Source organism: Pseudonaja textilis, chromosome 17 (genome assembly GCF_049901715.1).
Source record: "Pseudonaja textilis isolate UNSWEBS1 chromosome 17, rPseTex1.2, whole genome shotgun sequence".
Classification (NCBI taxonomy): Eukaryota; Metazoa; Chordata; class Lepidosauria; order Squamata; family Elapidae; genus Pseudonaja; species Pseudonaja textilis.
The window spans coordinates 6,061,659-6,083,112 of record NC_142006.1 but is presented as its reverse complement, the minus strand read 5'-3'; the positions used below and the strand labels follow the sequence as shown (position 1 = coordinate 6,083,112).

General features: G+C 51.1%; 1 protein-coding gene across 1 annotated transcript; it reads left to right on the top strand.

The window, feature by feature from the left end:
- The first annotated feature begins 294 nt into the window (after positions 1-294).
- On the top strand, positions 295-19,694 carry TTLL11 (tubulin tyrosine ligase like 11). The gene is made up of 9 exons (XM_026712373.2): positions 295-1,101; positions 4,138-4,234; positions 5,898-6,031; positions 8,004-8,579; positions 10,032-10,127; positions 11,361-11,506; positions 14,679-14,936; positions 15,565-15,671; positions 18,982-19,694. The coding sequence occupies exons 1-9, from the start codon at positions 751-753 to the stop codon at positions 19,266-19,268; spliced, it is 2,052 nt and encodes a 683-aa protein (XP_026568158.2). The 5' UTR covers positions 295-750; the 3' UTR covers positions 19,269-19,694.
- The last annotated feature ends 1,760 nt before the right edge of the window (positions 19,695-21,454 follow it).

Sequence of the window (21,454 nt, the reverse complement as noted above, 5' to 3'; positions counted from 1 at the left end):
AGAAGCAAATAGGGACATCCTTGTTTGGAAGAAGTCCACACACACACACACACCCCGCCACCCCCGCAGAATCCTTGTGGACTACTCGGACCTTCTAAGCTGAGAAGGGAGAGAGGTCTGAGATTGCGGGTTCAAAGCCCACCCACCCCACTCTCATTAAACAAGCTGGAGGGTTGAGGCCAGGCCTTGTCCCAGGTTAATCTGCCCCCAGAAGTTGGTGGAGTGGGGGGGAAGGACTTCTCCAACCTGTCACCTCCCTTCTCAGGGACACGGTGGCCCCCGTCGCTTGTGTAAAGGGCAGCCAGGGGCAATGCCAGCATCCCCTCCGCTGGGCTCTCTGCCCCTCGCCCCTCTCCACGGCCAAGAGCGGACTGGAGCCGCCTTGAGGTCTCTTCGGGAGGCGCAACTGGGCCGGCAACCCAAAAGCGAGGAAGGCAGAGCGCGGGCGGGACGGAGCTTGCTCTGAAGGCGGCCGAGGCCCCGCCGGGACGAGCCTCCGGGCTGCCCGCCTCCCCCTCCCTCTTCCCCGGGGCGCGGCTGCCTGGGCTCCCAGCCCAAAGAGGGCCGAGCGGGCGGCGCGTGGAGCGGCGCGTCTGCCTCGTCCGGGCAACCAAGGGCGACGCCGGGCCGGGGCGCGGGGCAGCTCCGGGAGAGCATGCTCAGTCCCTGCCGGCGCCCGGTGGTGGTGGTGGCGGCGGGAGCGCAACGGCCGGAGGAGAGGCAGGAACTGGAAAGGCCGCCGCCGGTCGGATGGAGACGCCGCCGCCGCCGCCGCCGCCGCCCACAGCTCAAGCCGGAGCCGCCGCCCGCGCCCGCCGGGAAGCCCGGCCCGAGGAGAAGGCGGGGGTCGCATCCTCGCCCGGGAGAGGTCCGAGCGCAGCGCCGCGGGGCCAGGCCGGCCGGCGAGGCGGCGGGGGCGGCAGCGCGCAGGAGCCGCCGCGCGAAGGAAAGGACCCTGCCGGCGGGGTAGCGCCCGCAATCCCGCCGCGGTCCCGGCCGCGCCCTCGCCGCAGCGCGCGCTCCGTCACGGTGGACAGCTCCAAGGCGCGCACCTCGCTGGAGGCGCTCAAGCTCAGCCTGCGCGAACTGCGCTGGAAGGAGGTAGGCGCGGCGCAGAGGCGGAGCGCAAGGCGCGCGCGCGGGGGCTGCTTGGCTTTTTTTTGTTTTTAACCTTCCGCGGGGCTTCCCCCCCCCCCCACCGGAGCCCCGATAAGAGGGGAGGGGTCTGCTCGGATCCAAGAAGAAGAAGGGGCTAGGGAGCCGGAGAGGTTCTGAAGGACTGCAGCCCCCTGGGCTGGGCTGGTTTGGCTGTGATGGGAGCACCCGGAGGAAGCTGGTTTGGGAAGGCTCAGCTCCACCCCCCCCGTCGAAGTCTTCAGGGACCCTCACCTCCCTTCCTGCAGCTCCCATCCCTCCTTTTCCTCCCCAGTGTCCACAGAGCTGTTTGTGACATCACTGAGTGCTGCCAGAAAGGCCTTTGTGGTGTGTTGACAACCAGGGCAATTCTAGGCTCAGGGCAGGTGGGAGGGGACGGTCCTGAGCTCCTTTTGCTGGATGGCCCGGGCCCAGGCTTGTGGCCACACCAAGAACCCAACCCTTGGAGAAGCACAGGGCTGGACTCCCAGCAGGCATTGGTCTCCTTGGGGTGTTCGTTTCTCTTCCCCTGTGAAATGAGGGCAGCTGGCCGAGCCCCAGTAGCTGGCCCTGGGCTGCTCAGATCCCCAATTCCCTCCTTTCAGCCTTTCCTTAAATCAGGGATCGCCAACCAGTGGGCCGGGGACCACTGGTGGTCCGTGAGAAAATTTTGGTGGTCCTCAGAGAAATGTCCCCCCCACCCAAAGCAATTAATCCAGGCTGCGTGGGAACACAAGACTCGCATCACTTGCACTGCGAGCAACACGGGATAGTGAGGGGAGGGAGGAAAGGGTGGAGGGGGGGAATTTGCCCCACTCTCCCCACGCACCTAGCCTGGCCCCAGGTTGCTTCTTTCCGCTTCTTTCTTCTTCTGCTTTTGGCTGCACGCAAGGAAAGCAGCAAAAGTCTTTCTTTCTCTCCCCCAAACTCAGCCAGAAATCAGTCTTTTTTTTAAAAAAAATATTTTAGACAAACATACACAAACAAAACATAAAACATAAAACCGTCTTCTAGATACATACATACAGTGTGTCAGTTGGTTACAAGTCTTTTGTGCATCCTCTCCATAGTCCTCACAATTCATATAAATTCTCATATTATCAATCTATTATATATTTGTACATTATTATCATTATTAATAATTCATTTGACTATATTGTTCCATCATTTCATGCAAAATATTCAATATTTTAGATTAATTTATCTGATAACATTCATTCCATCATCCTAAATCCATCCAATAGTAGTACATCTTTATGTTATATTCTGTATAATTCTATTATCCTTATATTGCAAAATTCTCTTACATATTTCGTTTCCATATTTTTTTTTATCTAACCATTCATAAAATAAATCCCATACCTTATAATATTTATCTTCTTGTTCTCTAATTTCAAATGTCCGTTTATACATCTTTGGGGCCTTGCAAGGCCTCCTGCTCCAAGAGGCTGTGCCGGCAAAGACTCATTTCTGGCGGAGTTTGGGGGAGAGAAAGAAAAACTTCTGCTGCTTCTGCTGCTTTCCTTGCATGAAGCCAAAAGTCTCTCTCTCTCTCTCCCCCTGAGAACAGAGCTGGAGACTATATCCTGCAATCCCAAATAAAGAAGGCTTGATCAATAGGAAAATGGGGTGGGGAATTTTCCTGCAGACTTTTTGGGGGATTTTCCCAGGGTCTCTGGTCCGCAGGATTTAAAATTATGAGTTTGGTGGTCCCTGAGGTCCAAAAGGTTGGCGACCCCTGCCTTAAATGATGACTTCCAGAGACCCGGGCATCCCCACAGCCTTTCTCACAATACCCAAATGGAACCACAAGAAAAGGGGAAAACTGAACCTTTGTGTTTAAGCATCCTAGATCCACAGCAGACAGGCTGGTTCCCAAGTTCTTTAGGAAGGGGGAAGAGGGGTGTGGAATCGAGGTTTGGGGCCGAATCAGAAAACCGAGCTGTCATATCAGTGTTTGGCCACGAAGAACGTTGTCCCTCGCTTAGTCAAAACTCTTTCTGCAATATTGGAGAGCGAAGCAGAAATAAATCTGCTTAAAACAGGATTTTGTGCTCGTGCAACGTGTGAAAATCCCTTGCAAAGGTGTGAGCAGAAGCCAAGGCTGCCTCTGTACTAATCCCTCGGGGTGGCACATCTGAGAGGTCGCCACCCCACCCCCCACCTCCAACAAATCCAAATCCTTTTTGTGCAACAAGGTGACACCTTCATTCTCCACTGGGCTTTGCAGGGTGTTATCAAGGAATTAGCATAATTAGCTCAGACACACACACACACACACCCCTGCTTAACTCTCGGATCCGGGGCTCTGTGGCCAGGAGAGGGGGCTCCTGCCTTTGGAAAGGCGATCTGAGCATCATTTGCAGAAAACATCCCTTAAACTTGTGCATTACTTTCAGAAAGGATGGCCATTTGTGTCAATTTTCTGCAACACACGCTCCTCTGAAGTGAAATACACATGCCTGGAAAGGGTGAGGCTTTCAGCTTGCTGGTTTGTCTTCCTGCAAAACAGACCTTTCTCAGGTTACGGAGTGTCTCCCCTGCCCCCCTCGCCCCCCCCCCCCAGTCTCAAGGCATCAGGCAGTGAGTCACAGATCCCCCTTCTCCGTGGCTGTTGTTGTCAGTTGTGGGTGCCACCGTTCCCCATTTAGCAGGGGAGAATGAAAGCAGGTGCCCAATTAGCGTGTTAATTAATTGTTTCCTCTCTCTGTTTGTTGATGAAGCTGAGGTTTTTGATGCTTTTCTTTCACTATTAAAGAGAGAAGCAATGCCAGAGCAATCTCTGCAAAGTTATCTCCCTCTTCCTGTGGACCAGGGGGGGGTCTCCAACCTTGGCAACTTTAAGCCTGGAGGACTTCAACTCCCAGAATTCCCCAGCCAGCAAAGCTTAAAGTTGCCAAGGTTGGAGACCCCCTGCTGTAGACCCACAAAGTATGTTTGTACGCCCAGGGAACTCTGCTAAGGGGGTCTCCTTTCTGTCTCCTTCTCTTCTGCCGTGTCCAGTTTCCGTTTGGTCGCCGTTTGCCCTGCGACATCTATTGGCACGCTGTCTCCTTTCACGACAATGTCATTTATTCGGGACAAGTCAACAAATTTCCAGGTAACTGACCTGGGACGAGAACCGTTGCTGGGATCGTCTCTGCTGAAAAGTTGGATGCCCGCAGAGCTCCAATGGTTGTTGGCCTTCCTTAGCCTGAGACCATCACCTTCTTCAAAAACGGGAAGGTTTAAGCTAGCCGGAAAAAAAATATTAATATTTAGTCTAGTCAAAAATAGTCCAAAGCCAGTTGCCAGCCCTTCTCTCATCTTATGTCTGCAATGAGCTTCCTGCTGATCATTTTCAAGAAGGGAGAAAATATTTCTCATAATGTTTTAAATACCCATACAGGAAAATATTTGTAGTACAGGGTTGAACCGAGGGGGTCTTTGGTGCTGTCTGACCTTGGGGGTTTTCTTGCAGACGTTTCATCACCCAACTAGGTAACATCATCAGTGCTGGAAGGGAGCGAATGAGTGCTAGAACAGAGAGCAAATCCTGCTCACTTCTAGCATTGATGATGTTACCTAGTTGGGTCAAGAAAACAACCAAGCTCAGGTAACATCAAGAGCACCTCTCACTGTTTTAAATGTCCATCATTGAATTGTGTCTTTTGATTCTTGCTTTTTTGTGGTACAAACTTATTTTAATGGAACAAGCAGAAACCCTACAGTTATGGGGCAGGTTTCTGGGTGAAAGCCATGCCCAAATAAATCACAGGCTCTGAACAGCTAATAAATATTTGCAATTACCTGATCTTGCTGAAAAACCTAGACAAAGCAGTCCCATCTCTTTTCTTCTGCCAAGAGAGATTTCTCTGATGGGCCATTTTCTTTTAAGCACTGAGGAATTTAACACAACCTTTCCTTGAAATTGGGGCTATTAAACTTCTTAAAGCTCCCTGATTTGCCATTAATCTCTTCCCGAATCCAGCTAAGGAAGGGCCACGTTACTGGCTCATCGCTGTTCCTGCCTCAGCTTTATCGTGCTATACAAGGATCTATAAAAAGGCCTTCCCAGGGATCAAATTGGCAAAAAAATCAACTCCTTCCAAGTGTAATTAAACTCTGGGGCTGTTTTCTCTCCTGGCTGCAAAGTGTGAGCCACTCGGTCTGAAGAAAATCTTCAGCAGTAACCAAGTCCTACGCTTGGGTACTTTGAAAAGGAGGGGAATATTTTTATATCACACTGACCGGTCGATCAATGCTTGATGAATTGGGCTGTGCACATTTCCACCGTCATGGCACAAACCGGCAAATTTAGGAGCTTATTCTGCTGTGAAAGTTTAATCCCTGCTAAGTAGGTTTGGGGTTCTCGCTTCAGAGGAAAAAAAAAATAGCCCTCCTACCCAATATGGTGGGGGCTGCAGCTCATCTCCATGACAAGGGAGCCTTTAAGCTTCAATATGTTAAAATTTATCATCATTAAGTTGATCGGCTTAATAGATCCTTTGGGTAGTTGATAAGGTTACTTAAACAGGTAAACAATCGATAAATTAGTAAAACCGAATGAAATAGGTTGGGCGGAAAGGAAGAGTAATAAAAGGATGTAGATGCCACGATCCTTCTGTAAGGCAGAGACTGAATCTCAGGGCTGGGAAGAGAGGTCACCATCTTTGGCTTTCAGTGCCATCTTCTCTGGCACTTGGCTGGGCATTCTGCGCCCGAAGCGGGCATCTCAGTGGGCAGTAGCTGCCCTTGCCCACGCGTCTTCCTCTCCTCACCAGGCATGACCGAAATGGCACGGAAGGTTAACCTGAGTCGTGCCATGAGGACGATGCAGGAGCTTTTTCCCGAAGAGTATAACTTCTATCCCCGTTCCTGGATCCTCCCGGAGGAATTCGCCATTTTTCTCACCGAGGTAGGTGTGCGGGCACTTTGATCTGGGTGCAAAGGCCTGGCTGGGAGGCAGGCATTTTTCACCAGTAGGGTTTAAGGCCAGGGCACTGGAAGTGTGATGACCCGGGGCGGGATACGAAACAAACACAGTCACAGAAAACAAGGTGAAGCCCCTTTTATTCCTTCGCTTTGCTTCCAAGCTCCAAATATTCTTGACTGGAGGCAAAAAACTCCCACACAAACAGTTACAAGAAGAAGGAAAAAAGCAACACAAACCAGGCAAGATAAGGGCTGGAGGACGTCCACAGATAACACACACTGGGAAGGACACCCAACTCAGAGATGAACTATAAAGTAGAGATATTTACATGCTTTGTTACCAGCATTTGCCAGTACAGGTCCATACTTTTATTCAGTTGTCGCAGCTGCAGCCCGGGAAGAGGATCAAGGCCCTCTCCTCCTGAGGAGACCGCGTCTCTCCCTTATCCTCTCCTCCCTGCGTGCCCTAGGATAGAGAAGGGATGGGCCTGGCTCCTATGACTGCTCAGCCGGCCTCTGCCCTTCCCCAGCCTCCTCCACAACCTCCGGAGCCACCCTTCCACTCCCTGTCGGCTGTTCCTCCTCTCCCTCAGAGTCAGTCTCCACCAGGGGCACGACAGGAAGCTTCTCCAGCCTGCTCTCTTTCTCTGGGTCCTTGTACGACCCTCACAAGACATAGAAACCCAGCTGAATTGTTGGGTTTCCCGGAGGAAATTTTGCAAGTGAAGAGATGCATCCGAAAGGGGATTAAACCTCCATTGGAGCAAACACCTTGGGCAACTTTAATATGGGTGGGCTCCAACTCCCAGAATTCCCTAGCCAATGGGCTGGGGAATTCTGGGAATTGAAGCCCACCCATCTTCATCTTGTTCTTCTTTCCAAACTGATGCTCCCAAAGCCATAGCTGAGCCCAACTCCATGTTCCACCCTCTGGATGTGGTCCTCCAGCCCAAAGCAGAGGTTGTTTTGGCACCCGGGAATCTACTGGGCAGCCTCTTCAGGGCATCCATCTTGGGGCAAATGGCTCAGGCAGCTGAATCCCCCTCACCTCTTCTTGTAAGTAGAGTCCAACCCGTCCCCCCCACCCGCGCAGGCTTTGATGCAGCAAGCAGCAGATGGCCAATAAAACAGCCCCGCATATGGTCCTCCATCTGTCTTAAAGGGAAACGCACCTCTCTGGTTAACAAACGCCAGGTGTGAGGCTGGTTTTTTCGGATGTGAAAGGATGTGGAAGCCGTTCCTGAGAAGGAGAAGATTTGGGGGGCTGTTGTTGGTGGACAATTCGTGGGTTCTTCTCCTGGTCTTCCTCCTTGAGGAAAGTTACTGCAAAATCCCCTTTCCCTCCCCATCCCACTCACCTGCTTTCCAGCTCCGTTCTCCTGTGCAGGGCAACCAAAGGAGACCCAGCCGATCAGCTGGGACTCAATGGGAGGCAGAGAATAGATGGGGACAGGGCCAATAGAGGTGGGATTTGCCGGTTCTCCAAACTACTCAAAATTTCTGCTACCGGTTCTCCCGAACTGGTCAGAACCAGCTGAATACCACCTCTGGTGGGGAGAGAATGGGGATTTTACAGTATCCTTCCCCTGCCACGCCCACCAAGCCACACCATACCTACCAAGCCATGCCCACAGAACCGGTAGTAAAAAATTTTTGAATCCCACCCCTGTTGAAGACGCTTCTCATCCTCCAGCTCTTCAGTTCAGAACGGAAGAAGCTTCTTGGGCGAGAAGCGAAATGTCTTTGAGGAGCAACAAAGCAAGTCTGGTTTCCTCTTGGGAAAAAAAGCACCTTTGGGGCATCAGACAGGGAGATCTCTGGCTGTCTAAGAAGCAGATTAAATGGGATCTGCCCCAAAGCTGCTTAAAAAAACATAAGGGCGCAGGGGGAGGGAAGGGAAAGGCTTGGAAGCAGGCAAAAGTTTCGTTGTCTCCCTCCTTTTGCTTCCCTGGCAGGTAAACCTGATGAAGGAGAACAACCCCAGGTGGAAACCCACCTTCATTGTGAAGCCTGACGGGGGCTGCCAGGGAGACGGCATCTACCTGGTGAAGGATCCCACGGAGATCCGGCTGACGGGCAACCTGCAGAGCAGGCCGGCCGTGGTCCAGGAGTACATGGCCAAGCCCTTCTTGATCGACAAGCTGAAGTTTGACATCCGCCTGTACGTCCTGCTCAGATCCCTGGATCCCCTGGAGGTCTACGTGGCCAAGGATGGACTCTGCCGCTTTTGCACGGAGCCCTACCAGGAGCCGTCCCTGAAGAACCTCCACCAGGTCTACATGCACTTGACCAACTACTCCCTCAACATCCACAGCGGGAACTTTGTCCACTCGGACAGTGGCAACACCGGCAGCAAACGGACGTTTTCCAGCGTTCTGGGCAAGCTGGCTTGCGGTGGCGTCGACATCCGGAAGGTCTGGTCCGATATCATCTCCTTGGTCATCAAGACCGTCATCGCCATCGTGCCCGATCTGAAGGTCTTTCACCAGTCCGATATCCCCGCAGGGAAACCGGGGCCTTCCTGCTTCCAAGTGAGTGCAGGTTTTCACAAGAGGACTTGTCAACCCACTGGGTGTCCAAAGTGATGTGCATGGAATATATATTTTTTTATTTATTTATGTGCTTACCCAGTTTATTGGCCAGTTCATCTTACCCCGGGATAAATCTAGGCGTCTTGTGACATCAAAAGATAAGAGCATGTAAATAAAATACCAGCCAAGTATTAGAATAGAATAGAATAGAATAGAATAGAATAGAATAGAATAGAATAGAATAGAATAGAATAGAATAGAATAGAATAGAATAGAATAGAATAGAATAGGAATAGCAATAGGCATAGAAATAAGAACAGAACAGAATAGAATAAAAATAGAATATAGAATATAGAATAGAATAGAATAGAATAGAATAGAATAGAATAGAATAAAATAGAATAGAATGTACAATAATATAGGAATGAATGGAATAGAATAAAAGATAGGAATAGAATAGAATAGAATAGAATAGAATAGAATAGAATAGAATACTTTATTGGCCAAGTGTGATTGGACACAGGAGGAATTTGTCTTGGTGAAAATGCTCTCAGTGTCCATAGAAGAAATGATACATTTGTCAAGACGAATCAAGAATAATCGGGTACAACATTAAATGATAGTCATAGGATACAATAAGCAGTCAAATCATACTAGGAAACAGTCAATATAGATCGTAAGGATACAAGCGACAAAGTTACAGCCATACAGTCACAAGTGGGAGGGGATGGGTGATAAGGAGTGATGAGAAGATTAATAGTAATAGTAGTGCAGACTTTGTAAATAGTTGGACAATGTTGAGGGAATTATTTGTTTAGCGGAGTGATGGAGTTGTGGGGAAAAAACTGTCCTTGTGTCTAGTTGTTCTGGTGTAAAGGGCTCTATAGCGTTGTTTTGAGGGAAGGAGTTGATGTGAAGCCCCCTCCTTTGGTGCCCCAAGCCAGCTGGCAGGGAAGGCAAGTTTTTAGGCTCTTGCAAAAAGTGTGTGGGGTGTTGTTGTTGTTGTTGAGTGGACCCTCACTCAGTTGGGAGGGTCACTGCTTCCCTTAGCCCTCTCAGCCACTGCCTTGGGGTCAGGGGGTGGTTGTCCAAACTGATTCAGGCTATAAAAGTTTTTATTTTTGTGTGTGGGGGGGGTTGTCTGCCCCTTTGTGTTTTCTGCCTCCAGAGCACAGAATTGCAACCAGGACGAAGACAGATCTTGCTTAGGGGATTCTGGGGCCATGGAGAGGTTTAATAGACTCCCCCTCCTCTTAATTCTTGGCTGCCACGGAAGCCCCCCCCCCGGTGTCCAGATCTTTGGGGGAACCCTCCCTCCGGACCCCTTTTTCTTCTAGGGGCGGTCAAGCTGAGCAAAACACCAGGGCTTTAGGGTGGTTCTTGGGGAGCTTGGAAACGGTTTCACTCTGGTTTCTGGGAAAGATCGGTGGCTGCTCTTTCTCTCCTCCAAAGATTTTAGGATTTGACATCCTGCTGATGAAGAACCTGAAGCCCATTTTGCTGGAAGTCAATGCCAACCCAAGTATGAAGATCGAACATGAACAAGAGGTGGGCATTTGTCCGGCCATCCTCCGGCCTCTTTCTTTTCCTGGAGAGATGAGAGTGGAGCTCTCTGCCTCCCACCTGGGACCAGCTGCCCACCTTCCTCAAATACCCCTTGAAAAGAACAGTAACTCGCACTCAAGAGGGTTAATATTTGGATTGTTTATTATTAATTGGGTGAAACAATATATTCCCCTTCCTCAGCTGTCCCACCGGAGGCCCCACTCCTCCTCCTGACCATACCGTCCAGGCAGGGGTGGGATTCAAAGTGTCTTAACAACCAGTTCTGTGGGCGTGGTCTAATTTGTGGGTATGGCTTATGTGGTCATGTGACTGGGCGGGGTGGCAGCAGCTTGCGTGTAAATATTGTAAACATTTATGTAAATATTGAATTTTTTTTTTTTTAAAAGAGCAACTTTTGCCCCAAAATCAGGCAAAGCAGACTGAGTTGCTCACAGAATCACAGATTCACTCAGAGTTCTATCTTTCTACAATCTGCTACCTGAGTTCTGCATTGAAAAATAGAAACTTAGCCCTAAGGAAGGTTCAGCTCTGCTTTTAGATTAGCTAGAAAGCAAGGAATCCAACGATTTCCTGCTTTCTAGCTAATCTAAATCTCCAGCACAGCAGAACAACTGATGGTCGGGAGGAGGGGAAGGAAAAATAGCAACTTATCAGGCAAGTTTCATGGCGCGCATGCCAGGTAAGGAGTGAGTGGGCAGGGAGGGGAGTGGTGCGATTTGCCAGATCCCCAAACTGGGCAGAATCATAACAACCGGTTCTATAGAACTGGTCCGACCAGGTAGAATCCCACCCCTGCATTCAGGTGAAAAGTCTGGAGAAGTTTAAACCTTCCCTGCTCCTTTGAGGACAGAGCTAGGCGTAGGAACCAGCTGGCCTTGAATGAAGTCCTCTCTGAATCTTGCCATATTTATAGTAATCAGCATTCAACTGAGGTAGCAGATTGCAGAAAGATAGAACTCTGAATGAATCTGTGATTCTGTGTTCTGTTATGTAAGCTTTAGTCTTTTTTTCCTATTTTTTTTAAGACACTTTTTTTTCTTTTTTAGCATCTGTGTTTCTTTTATTTATTTATTTTTGTCCTTTTTGTGTTTTGTGTTTTAACCTTGGAATTTGGCGGAAAAAAAATCCTAAAGAATAAAACATCCGGCTTGAAGGCAAAAAAAGCTGACTTCTGAGCATGTTTGCTGGGATCAGCTTCTCTTCTGGATTTCCCAGGTTTCTCCGGGAGTCACGCACAACATCCCCAGTCCGGTCGATGAAGAAGTCAAGGTGGCCGTTATCCGTGACACCCTCCGATTGGTGGATCCCTTCAAGGAGAAGAAGAAGCAGAAGTATCATGAGCAGCCGGTCGAGCTGCCTCCGTAAGTGCAATCTGATTCCCAGCTGAGACTCTGGCAGGACGTGTACAGCACTTAAGGATGGGGGCTGCTAAAGCTTTGGGGTGGAGACCCTCAAACCTCTGCCTTCCAGCTGGCAATGTGCCCCCAAGCTAGTTGGACACCCCCCAAGCTAGTTGGCATAAGCATAATGTCACCCTAGGCTTTATTTCCACAAAGAGGGCAGAAAGAACATGCTATCTTGGTCATTTTGGCAATTGGACTGGGGGTTCTGGACCACCAGGATGGTCTTGGGTGGCTGGCAGGGCAGGCAGGGGGACCGGGAGAGGATGTTGCCCTGCTATACGGTTATCTTGATGAGACAGCGTTGTGCTTCCTTCAGACACCTTTTCGGAAGACAACTGCTACCTGGGCTGTGATCCAGGTCTGGAGGTCCTTGACGAAGGCAGCACCCGTCCTTGAGTTAAGGAGATCACCTTATTAGTGCTCTCGGGGAGGCGGCGACATTTTTGGATTGTAGGGTTACGTCACCCTAGACCTCATGGTGCCAAGCAAGAAGGGGGAAAAGTCAGGCTTTCCCTCGAAAGAAGAGATGTTGTCGTGCACTTTGGAGGCGATGTCACCGAAATGCAGCGTTATGTTACCCCGTTCTCTGCCTGCCACAAGTCTTGCAATGTGCAAGGAGTAGCCAATCCGTGTCATTCGTACGGTGGCAACAGTCTTCAGATGCCATCCTGGCACCAGCTTGTCCTTTGTTCTCCATGTTTAGGAGGTTCAAGGGAAGCAAAGAGACATTCATCTCCCAGTAGGCAAAAAGAAACCAATCCATTTTTTTCCCCCACCTCCCGTGCCTCCAAAAACTGCTGAGAAGCTAGCTGGCTGTCCTTGCAGACAATCCCACTTAAATATTTACAACCAGATGCCACTAGGAAGAGTCTCAGTGGTGGTGGTGAGACACACAAACAGACGCACGCAACACAACACAAGCCGTTTCAGGACGGTGGGGAATCTCCTGTGATTTATTTTCCGATCACCAATAACCCAGGCGGGAATGCTGGCAGGAGGCGACGGGTCCTGCTGTCAGAATTAAAGCAGCTAAATTAAGGCCATCTTTCATGTGGGATAACCTGCGGTCTTTGGGCTCACCGGCTGCCGAACTACAAGGCCCAGCAGGCGCAGCCGAGTTTGCTGGCCCTTGAATTCTTCCAGGTTCAGCTGGATGACCTACCTTTGGACGGTATCAACCTTCAGAAAGGCCAGATAGATAGACAGATTAAATAGGTAGGTAGGTAGATAGATAAAGAGATAGAGATGTATTTCCTTTTATATGTATGTATGTATGTATGTATGTATGTATGTATGTATGTATGGTATTCAGCTGACCCCCAAGCCACACCCACCATCTAAGCCACGCCCACAGAACCAGTTGTTAATAGTTTTGAATCCCACCCTGACTCTGCCCCCACCCCACACACGGAGGCCTCCAAGGTGGGCTCCCCTTTGGACCTCCGTGCAGAGCAGAGGCTCCTGCCTGGGAAGACGGCAACTCACGGATGGCCTTGCGGGGGCTTAGCCACGGCTCTTCCGCTCCCTGGACCATGGCTGTAAATCTCCCCTTCCAGCCTTTAATTAGCAGCTGGAATTGTAGCCAACGGAGCGAAGGGAGCAGCAACATTAGCATAAAGATTAAGTGCCCGGAGAAGGAAGAGAAAGGACATGGTGCCGATAGCAGGGAAGCATTAATAAATTAGTAATCATGGATAAAAGATAAGCCGTCCTTGGGATGTGTTGCGGGGTGGGGGGGAAAAAAAGGCTGGGCTCAAATTGAAATGTTTGCTCTCTGCAATGACGCTCCCCAGACAGGCTCTCTTTCCTTCTTCCTCCCAATCTTGTTAGTAAATCTGCCAGGCGGATCCCTTCTTGGACGAAAGGCACCGAACAAGGGAAATGAAAGGCCTGGAAATGCCATTTTAAGCTGGGTCACACCTCCACACAGCCCAAGAAGGCTTCTCACCTGCCAGTCGTGTAATGAATGCAGGGCTTGACTCTGTTGAAAACCGGCGTGGACCCCTCTTCTCTGGGGGATGCCAGGGGTTCTGGTTCCCAGGCTGGATGGCTTCCTTTCTTGCTGTTCTTGGTGGTGGGCGAAAACCTAGAGGGTTGGAGGCTGCCTGTCTGCCACAAATGGGGAGGACGTGGTTTCTGTGGGCCCTGGTGGCCCTTTTGGGGCCCCGGTGGCCCTCCGAATCTGGACTATGGGCTTCAGAGGTCGTTGGATGGCTCGATTTTACCATCCGGGTTTGGCAGGAACAGAGAATCCAGAATGTTAGAACGTGGTTTTTAAAAGCTGGGATTCTGTGTAAAAAATGGAGCGGACGGGCACCTGGCACGATGCCTGGAACTGCCTGCCAGTCTGCACAGGGCCTTTCCTGCCTTTGGAAGATCCAGGTGGGCACCCAGGGAACATCTATGCCCCTTCATCAGGGCTGTTGCCTTGTTCTCATGGTGTTGTGGTTCTCTGGCAGCCTGTGCGGAATCGGACAGTGGGGAAGAACGAGGACCAGTCTGGGAGTCTGGAGAAGACTCGGACGAGGGTCCTGCGTCTGATGCAGAGATGGGGCCAGGACCATCTGGGAGTGGGGTGCTGACTCCAGAGCCTGGCAGCAGCGAGGCAGAGGAACAAGGGGAGCCTGTTCCCAGTGCGCCTGTGCAGAGCTGCTAGAAGGCGAGAGCAGCTGAGACAAAAGGGGCAACTTGGGAGCAAGGCTGAGAGGTGATTGCCCCTCCCATACGGTATAAAGGACAGGCAAAGGTGAAGAAACCTTTGCAGGAAGCAAAGTCGTTCATTCTGTGTGGATTAATCTTTGAAGCTCTGTGTGGACTTTGTACTTCAGTTGGTTTTTTACAGTCCATTTGGCACTTTAGTTGTTGGCAGCAATTCAAAGGAGAGAAAGGTGGGTGCTTATCTCGAGGAACTGTTTGGGAGTCATTACAGGCTGGGAATGAACAGAATTCCCAGCGTTGAAATAAAACAAGAGTTGTTTTAACTAAGCGTGTGCTTAAGTACGGTCTCGGAAGCCTTGGTCAGAACACACAGCTGGGGTCCGGTAGGGCAGAGTCTCCCCTTGGTACCTCCAGCTCCCTGTTACATGGGGATCATTTCCTGAGAGTTTGGGGTCTCCCTCTTGAACTACAGAGCTGAACCGGTGGAACTGGCGGCCCAGGACAAGGAAAGCTTCTTCGAGGAGGAGCTGGAGAACAAGCCTGAGCTGGGGGAGAGCCCCCCGCCAGAAGCCGAGCCCCCCACCATCTGCTTGAAGGAAGTCTTCCCCAAGTACGCCAAGCAGTTCAGCTACCTGCGGCTGGTGGAGAGGATTGCCGCCCTCTTCATCCGTTTCCTGGGAGTGAAGGGGACCACCAAGCTGGGCCCCACCGGATTCCGGATGTTTATAAGGTGAGGAGGGGGAGCCTGGGGGAGGGGGGGAGGCAGGGGTGGGATTCTATCAGTTCACACTTATTCGCTAGAACTGGTTGTTAGGATTCTGAGCAGTTCGGAGAACCGGTTGTTAGAAGAAATTACTGGCCTAATCCTGTAAGGAAGGCAGGAAGGAAACATTCTGGGGTTGCTTACAAAAACTGCCTCTCCATTAACCCTTATTACATTCTTGGCAGGACTAGACTTCCTGTCTCTGGAACTTCTCTGGAGTTTTTTCCCCTCCTTTGCTAATACTTTGCTTGTGTGGAGTGGCCATTCAAAGTTACAGTGGCACTGAAAAAAGTGATTTATGACCCTTTTTCACACTTAACGACTGTTGCAGCATCCCCACAAGTCACAAGAGGCCAGGCGAGGAGATGCGTGCCTCGATGTGAGTGATGTTGAGTTGGCCACGCCCAGCCAATAACATGACCACTAAGCCATGTCCACCCAGTCACATGACCACCAAGCCACACCCACCACCCAAGCCAAGCCCACAGAACCGGTTCTTTAAAAAAATTGAATCCCACCCCTGGGGGTGGGGGAGGCTTTCCAGGCAGAGAAAATGAGAGCATCCCATAATAACATCCTTCCTCCTCCTCCCCAGGAACAGCAAGATCAGCAACAGTGGCTTCAGCATGGCCGCGGGCGACATTCTGTACATCGACATCACTCGCCGGGGGATCGGGCCCAGCGTGGACCAGCGGGAGGCTGGTGAGTCTCCCTCCCTCTGACCAGCCACCCATGGGAGACCAGGAGACCAAGCGGAGATTGGGGCTCCACCTGGCCGTGCCAGGGTCCATCCTTCCCCCACCTGGGAGGGGGCTGGCTGTGTGTGGGGGCCTCCCTTGGCCCCGATCAGCTGGCTGATCCAGGCTCCATTGTGCAAAGGGTCCATTCTCTTGGGTCTTCCAAGTGGGTAGGTGGTCGCAGGGGATGGCCACCCTTGCAATCATCTCCCATAATCCTCAGCCAGCCTTCCCAGGTCCTAGGAAGCTGGCCTGACTGCCTCTTCCCTTCGGATTTCGAGACCTGGACCTCCAGGTTTTCTCAACCTGATGTGGCATGGATTACAAAGACCATGAGGCTGTCGGTGTGGGGCGGGGGGAAGGGGGAGAAGAGGGGGCTCAGGGAAGCCAGAGGAGGCCAGACATGGGGAACACCGCTGCACGGGGCTCAGGAGCCTCCAGATCGCAGCCCTGGAGGGAATCACCTTGGAATGGAGTTTGGCAGCCGCCGGGCCAGGTTAGCAGAAGGGCCAAGTTTTCGGGTTTTGCGAGTCCCGCCGAGTGAAATTAACACAGATTAACGGGAGAGGAAGCGCCATTTTTCTCCCCCCCTCGCCCCCCCCCATTGATGGCTTCGGAGGAGCCCCCACCATCTGCTCCGTTGTTCAGTCTTGGGCGAGGGCTCAGTTTTTGTCTGTGTGTGTTTTTCCTTGCCCGAGTTCTGTCGGGCTTGCATCTTAAATTGCTGTGGGTGAGCAGAATCTGTTGCGGTGGTGGGATGTTGCCAGCGCGGATTTGTGTGGGCGTGTATTTTGGTTTTGCTGACCGAAGTGACAATAAGGGAAAAGATGTGAAGGACTGCTGAGGAGTACAATTCTGGTTTTTTTTTTTCCCCCACCCTCCCGAATGTCTTCCCCCAGACCAAAATAATTGGGGAAAAATTATTCTTCCTCTTTTGGGTCAGCTGCTTTCAGCTCTCCATGTTCTCTTCGCTTCTGTGCTCAATCCCCTTGGCTCAGGTATTTACACCTGCTGGCCCCCTTCAGGCCTAGAATACAGCCTCTACCTCTCGGTAGCAGGTAGTGTTTCTCCACCTTAGAAAACTGTTGCAGGTGCTGTTTGATTCCTCTGGAGTTAAAAAGAGGGGGAAACAGACTTTTAAAACATCGGCTTGGGGAGGGGTGAGGAAGATATAACCAGCACATGGCGATGTAGGCACAAGGTGGCATCCCTGGTCTGTTAGATGAAGACTCCAAGCCTTGCAGAGAACCGAGAGGCTCTGCCCAGCCAGCAAGCCGGTCATCTGTTCTGACCGTCCATTGGGGCGTGGATGCGGATTCTCTCTCTTTGGAGAAGAACGCAGCCAAACGTCCCTAAATATGAACACGATGCTTGAAGACCCAAATTGCCACGTAAAAGCCTGATTGAGAAGGTTCTCTTCCCCGCTGGCCGCAGCGGGCACAATTTGCGTGCTCCGTGGCAAGTGGACGATGACCCTATCGGTGGTATATCCCGTATTATCAGTGGTAATAATCAGGAGTGGATCCCAAAGGGGTTTTTTTTTTTTTCAAGAGGCAACTGGACTTTCTTGGTCTTTCCTTGAAGACGTTTCGCTTCTCATCCAAGAAGCTTCCTCCCTTCTGACGGAATGGGTGGATTTATATTCAGCCAGAACTGGAGAAGCTTCTTGGATGAGAAGTGAAACGTCTTCAAGGAAAGTCCAGTTGCATTTTTTGGGGGGAAGTGCCCCTTTGAGACAGCGATGACCTGAACGACGGAGAATCTCCACACAGTGTGGGTAGAAGAACTCAATATAGCCAGTAAAGTTAACTTTTGACACAGAGCTTAGATTTGGGAATTCATGAATATTCATGATCCTCAGGGTGGGAAACGCTGGAAAACCACTTCATTTTCAGACCCAAACTTTCCCCGAGGAGTGTGCAGTTTTCAGTTCCTTTAGTTTGTGTTTAGCTTGGTGTTTCTGGCTGCCTTCTCCACCTTCCACCCACAACATTCAAAGAACAACCTTTCAGGTGTTTTTTTTTTTTTTAACCTCCGTTGATCGATTTGGACTGATTTTGTATCATCGCCGCTTTGGGGAAAAGAACAAACGCAGGTTTCACCGGGAGAACGGCGAAGAAATGTAGAGTGTGGGAAACGAGGCTGCCGCGTTGTCGCAGGAAATGAAAAGGGATTCTTAATCGGAGGGATTTAAGCAGAGCTCAGAGGAGGAAGAAGAGCCAAAGACCAGAGCAAAGGAAGGGAGGTTGTCAATCATCACGATGATAATAATAAGAAGGATGAGGAAGGTGGTGGTGCCTGAGAGCCGGCGCTAAGAAATAATCCTTAATAGCAGCGGGTTAAGTCCGTGAGAAAAGTAGCATTTGGAGGGATGCACCGTTTTGGGGGGGGGGGGTGGAAAGCCTTTTTTTGTCCAGGGAGACCAGCCCCCCACTCCACTTTATGGGGATGGGGGGAGGCTCCTCTCTGAGGTTTTAATATGCGATCTGGATTACACAGAAGCGTCTCAACAGGAAGCTGCATGCGCTTCCCCGCCTGTCTGGTACCCTGAGTTAATTGTCAGGTTTTATTAAAAATTGTAATGGATGGGATTTATTTTAATATCCCTGCAAGCCGCTCTCTGTGCCAGGCGATGGAAATGAGGCTGTGGATAACTCCAGGGATGCAGGTAAAAAAACCCCGTTTCTTTGCCAGAGGCAGTAATACAGCTTTTTCTGCGGGGGAGCAGAGAAGAGGGGTGTGTGTGTGCGTGCGCTCCGCGGATGTCAAGAGGAGGGTCTGATTTATTTACTCCCTTCCGAGGAGCTGGCCAGCCCCCTCCCCACCCCCCCATAAGAAGCCAAACTCCAGCGCTTGCCCTGAGCTATAAGCCCCTCTTTGCATGGCAGGACGGATGGGGAGCCCATGCCAGCCTCTGCCCTGAAGGGCTTGGGCAAAGCGACAGCTGTGCTTCCTAAATAACCCTCTTTTGAGGGCTGGGTCCATGCCTGGCACCTGCCTAACCCACCCTGGGGACTGGCAGCCAAGCATGGGGGCCACTGCAGCTACAGGGGAGGTGTAGGGAAGTGGCAGCGGTCAGCATCCCTGAGCTGCCCGCCCCGGCCAGAAGGTTCAGTGCTTGGCGATGGTCTGTGTTTGGCACCTTCACCTCCAATCGGGTGGAATGTCTAGCGGATGCTGGTGTGGGTGGTGGTGGTGGTGGCTGGCTTAAATCTAGGTGACCCAAAGCTCTCAGCGTTCCCCTTGGCTCACCTCCCCCTCTTCCTCCTCCCCAGGGATGAGCCTCCAAGCCTTCGTGGAGGCCATTTGCTTCCTGGCCCAGAGGAGGTACAAGTCCCTCTCGCTCCATGAACAGGTGGAGCTTCTCTTGGACTTCTGCGAGTACAACCTGGCCGTCTTGGATGAGAAGCGCCTGGCCTGCAGCCGGAGCCTCTCCGGCACACAGGCCACCCTGGTCACCTGCCCGCAAGGCCGGCTGCAGCTCAGCCCCGCCAAGCCCGGTGATGCGTCCGCCTTCCAGAGGAGCCAGAAATTCGTGGACTGCAGGAGCTTCCAGCCCTGAAGAGGGCAGGTTTTGTTGGGCAGGCCATGAAGGCTCTCGCCAGCCTGATGCCCAGCCTGTGCTGCCAGAGGGGGAGCCGTGCCCAGCCCTCCCCCGTCAGAGACATTAGGGGGGGGTTTTGTGCCAGGGGAGAGGAGGCTGCGTGGCTTGACCGATGTTCCTCGGCCAAACGCCTTCTTGGCACGGCCTGTTGGCGCATCACATCGTCAAAGCAGAGGGCTGAGGGGCTCCTGGATCAAAACAGGCCTTCTCCAGCCATTGAGGAGCCTCCTTGCCCAAGGGAGCCCAGTCTCCGTGGGCTGGGGACGGGGTAGGAAGTTTGGCAGGAGCGGGGAAAAAGAAGTCGGGAGATTGGCGGTGCACAGACAGGTAGAAAGGACGAAGAGTGAAACGTTTGGTGAACTAAAATCCTATTTATGTATGCCAGCTGCTTTCTAAGTGTCTTCTTCATTTGGGGGTGAGGCAGCAGAGGGGGAGGGGATGCCCGTGTTGCATGAAGGGGGAGAGGAATCCCCTACCGAGATGCGGAGCTGCTACTCAAAAGAAACTGGGGGCTCTCTCGGACTCTGCTTATCACAGCAAAGCCTCTCCAAAGGCTGACCGGGGGAGAGAGGGTCAAGATTTGGTATTGGTCCTCCTGGCCAAAGCACCCTGGGGTCCCTCTCCCTCCCCCCACCCAAGTGACAAAGGTTTTGCAAATGTCCCCAGGCTGAGAAAATCTTGCTTGGACCGTCCGCAGCCCGCGATGCAATCCCAGTCATCGCGGGGTTGATGTCTCTCGTGGGGGATAAAGACTCAGTGGGGCTTTTGGGAAGGTGGGGGCCTTTTAGGTCGGTGGGGGTGGGGGGTGGGCTTCCTCTCACATACCACAAAGCTCACTTGGATTTTGTGCCCTGTGGGAGCCTTGGCAAGGCCAACCTGTCCTGAGCGCCAGCCACATCTCCCTCAGTAATCCAGGGGCCCAAACGCAGAGGGGGTTTTGCCCAATTCCGGGAAGGGGCTCCCCGTGTCCCCAAAGGGATCCAGCCAAGACTGCTTGGCCCTAAAAAAAAAAAATCAGATCCAGAGAATATTTAGGGGAAGTAAGGAAGCCTTTTAGTCAAAGGTTTGATCGGGCAAGGGATCAGATTTCAGAGGGAGGCTTTCGTGTTGTGGAGGAACAGGAGGTGATAATGAAACACTTTCATTAAGAAGAGAAATAAAATGGATATTGTGGCTAAACAGCTGAATTCCTGGAGGACTGAACAAAGGTATTCAGTATTTTACCATTGATTTGATTCTTGCCGATTGCAGCGTTTTCCTTTGTTTTTTGTTCGTTTTTTTCCTTCGGAGGGTTCGCCGCTCGAAGCTTATTCATTAATTAGGGGTTTTTTTGGGGTTTTTTAGCTTTTTTTTTTTTTTTACTAACATTAGAAACATTTTCTATTTATCAATAACTTAGAGGGAAAAAAAGAGCAATGATAGGAAGGCATTTGGGATAGGCCTGCCAGCTAGAGAATTTGCAATTTTATTTGATTTTTAGCCTAAAACAATCAAAAGAGACGTTTTTTAAAACACGGATTTAATTAGCTTAGCCGTTTCTTCCTAAAGTAGACGTTCCCCTCCCCCATTTCTGCAAATGGTGCTTCTCTATTTTAGCTCCAGGTTACCTGATAATACCTATTTGTTTGGGGGGTTTAAGATATAAAAATGAGTCTCTCTCTCTCTCTCTCTCTCTGTTTCTCTTTCTGTCTTTCTTTCTCTCTTTCTCTGTCTCTCCTTTCTCTTTTTCTCTGTCTGTCTGTCTGTCTCTCTCTCTCTTTCTCTCTCTTTCTGTCTTTCTTTCTCTCTCTTTCTCTGTCTCTCCCTTTTTCTCTCTCTCTCTGTCTGTCTCTTTCTCTCTCTCTTTTTCCGTCTTTCTCTCTCTCTCTCTCTCTTTCTCTCTCCCCTCCCTCCCCGTCTCCCTGTCTCGGAGGCAGGCAATGCATAATGCAGGAGGGTGTTAGTCATGCATCATTTCTGACATGCAGTTTTTAATGGGGATAAAACGGTTCGTGGGAAGCTGCTTTTGGTGGGCTTGTTTTACAGCCCTGGTTTCCAGAGAGAGAAGCAGGAAATGAACAGTGCCGAATGGGCCATTTAACACTCGGAAATCCCAGGAGAGGAAGCACTCGCTTCCCCTTGGCCTGGTCCTTCCCCTTGCTTGA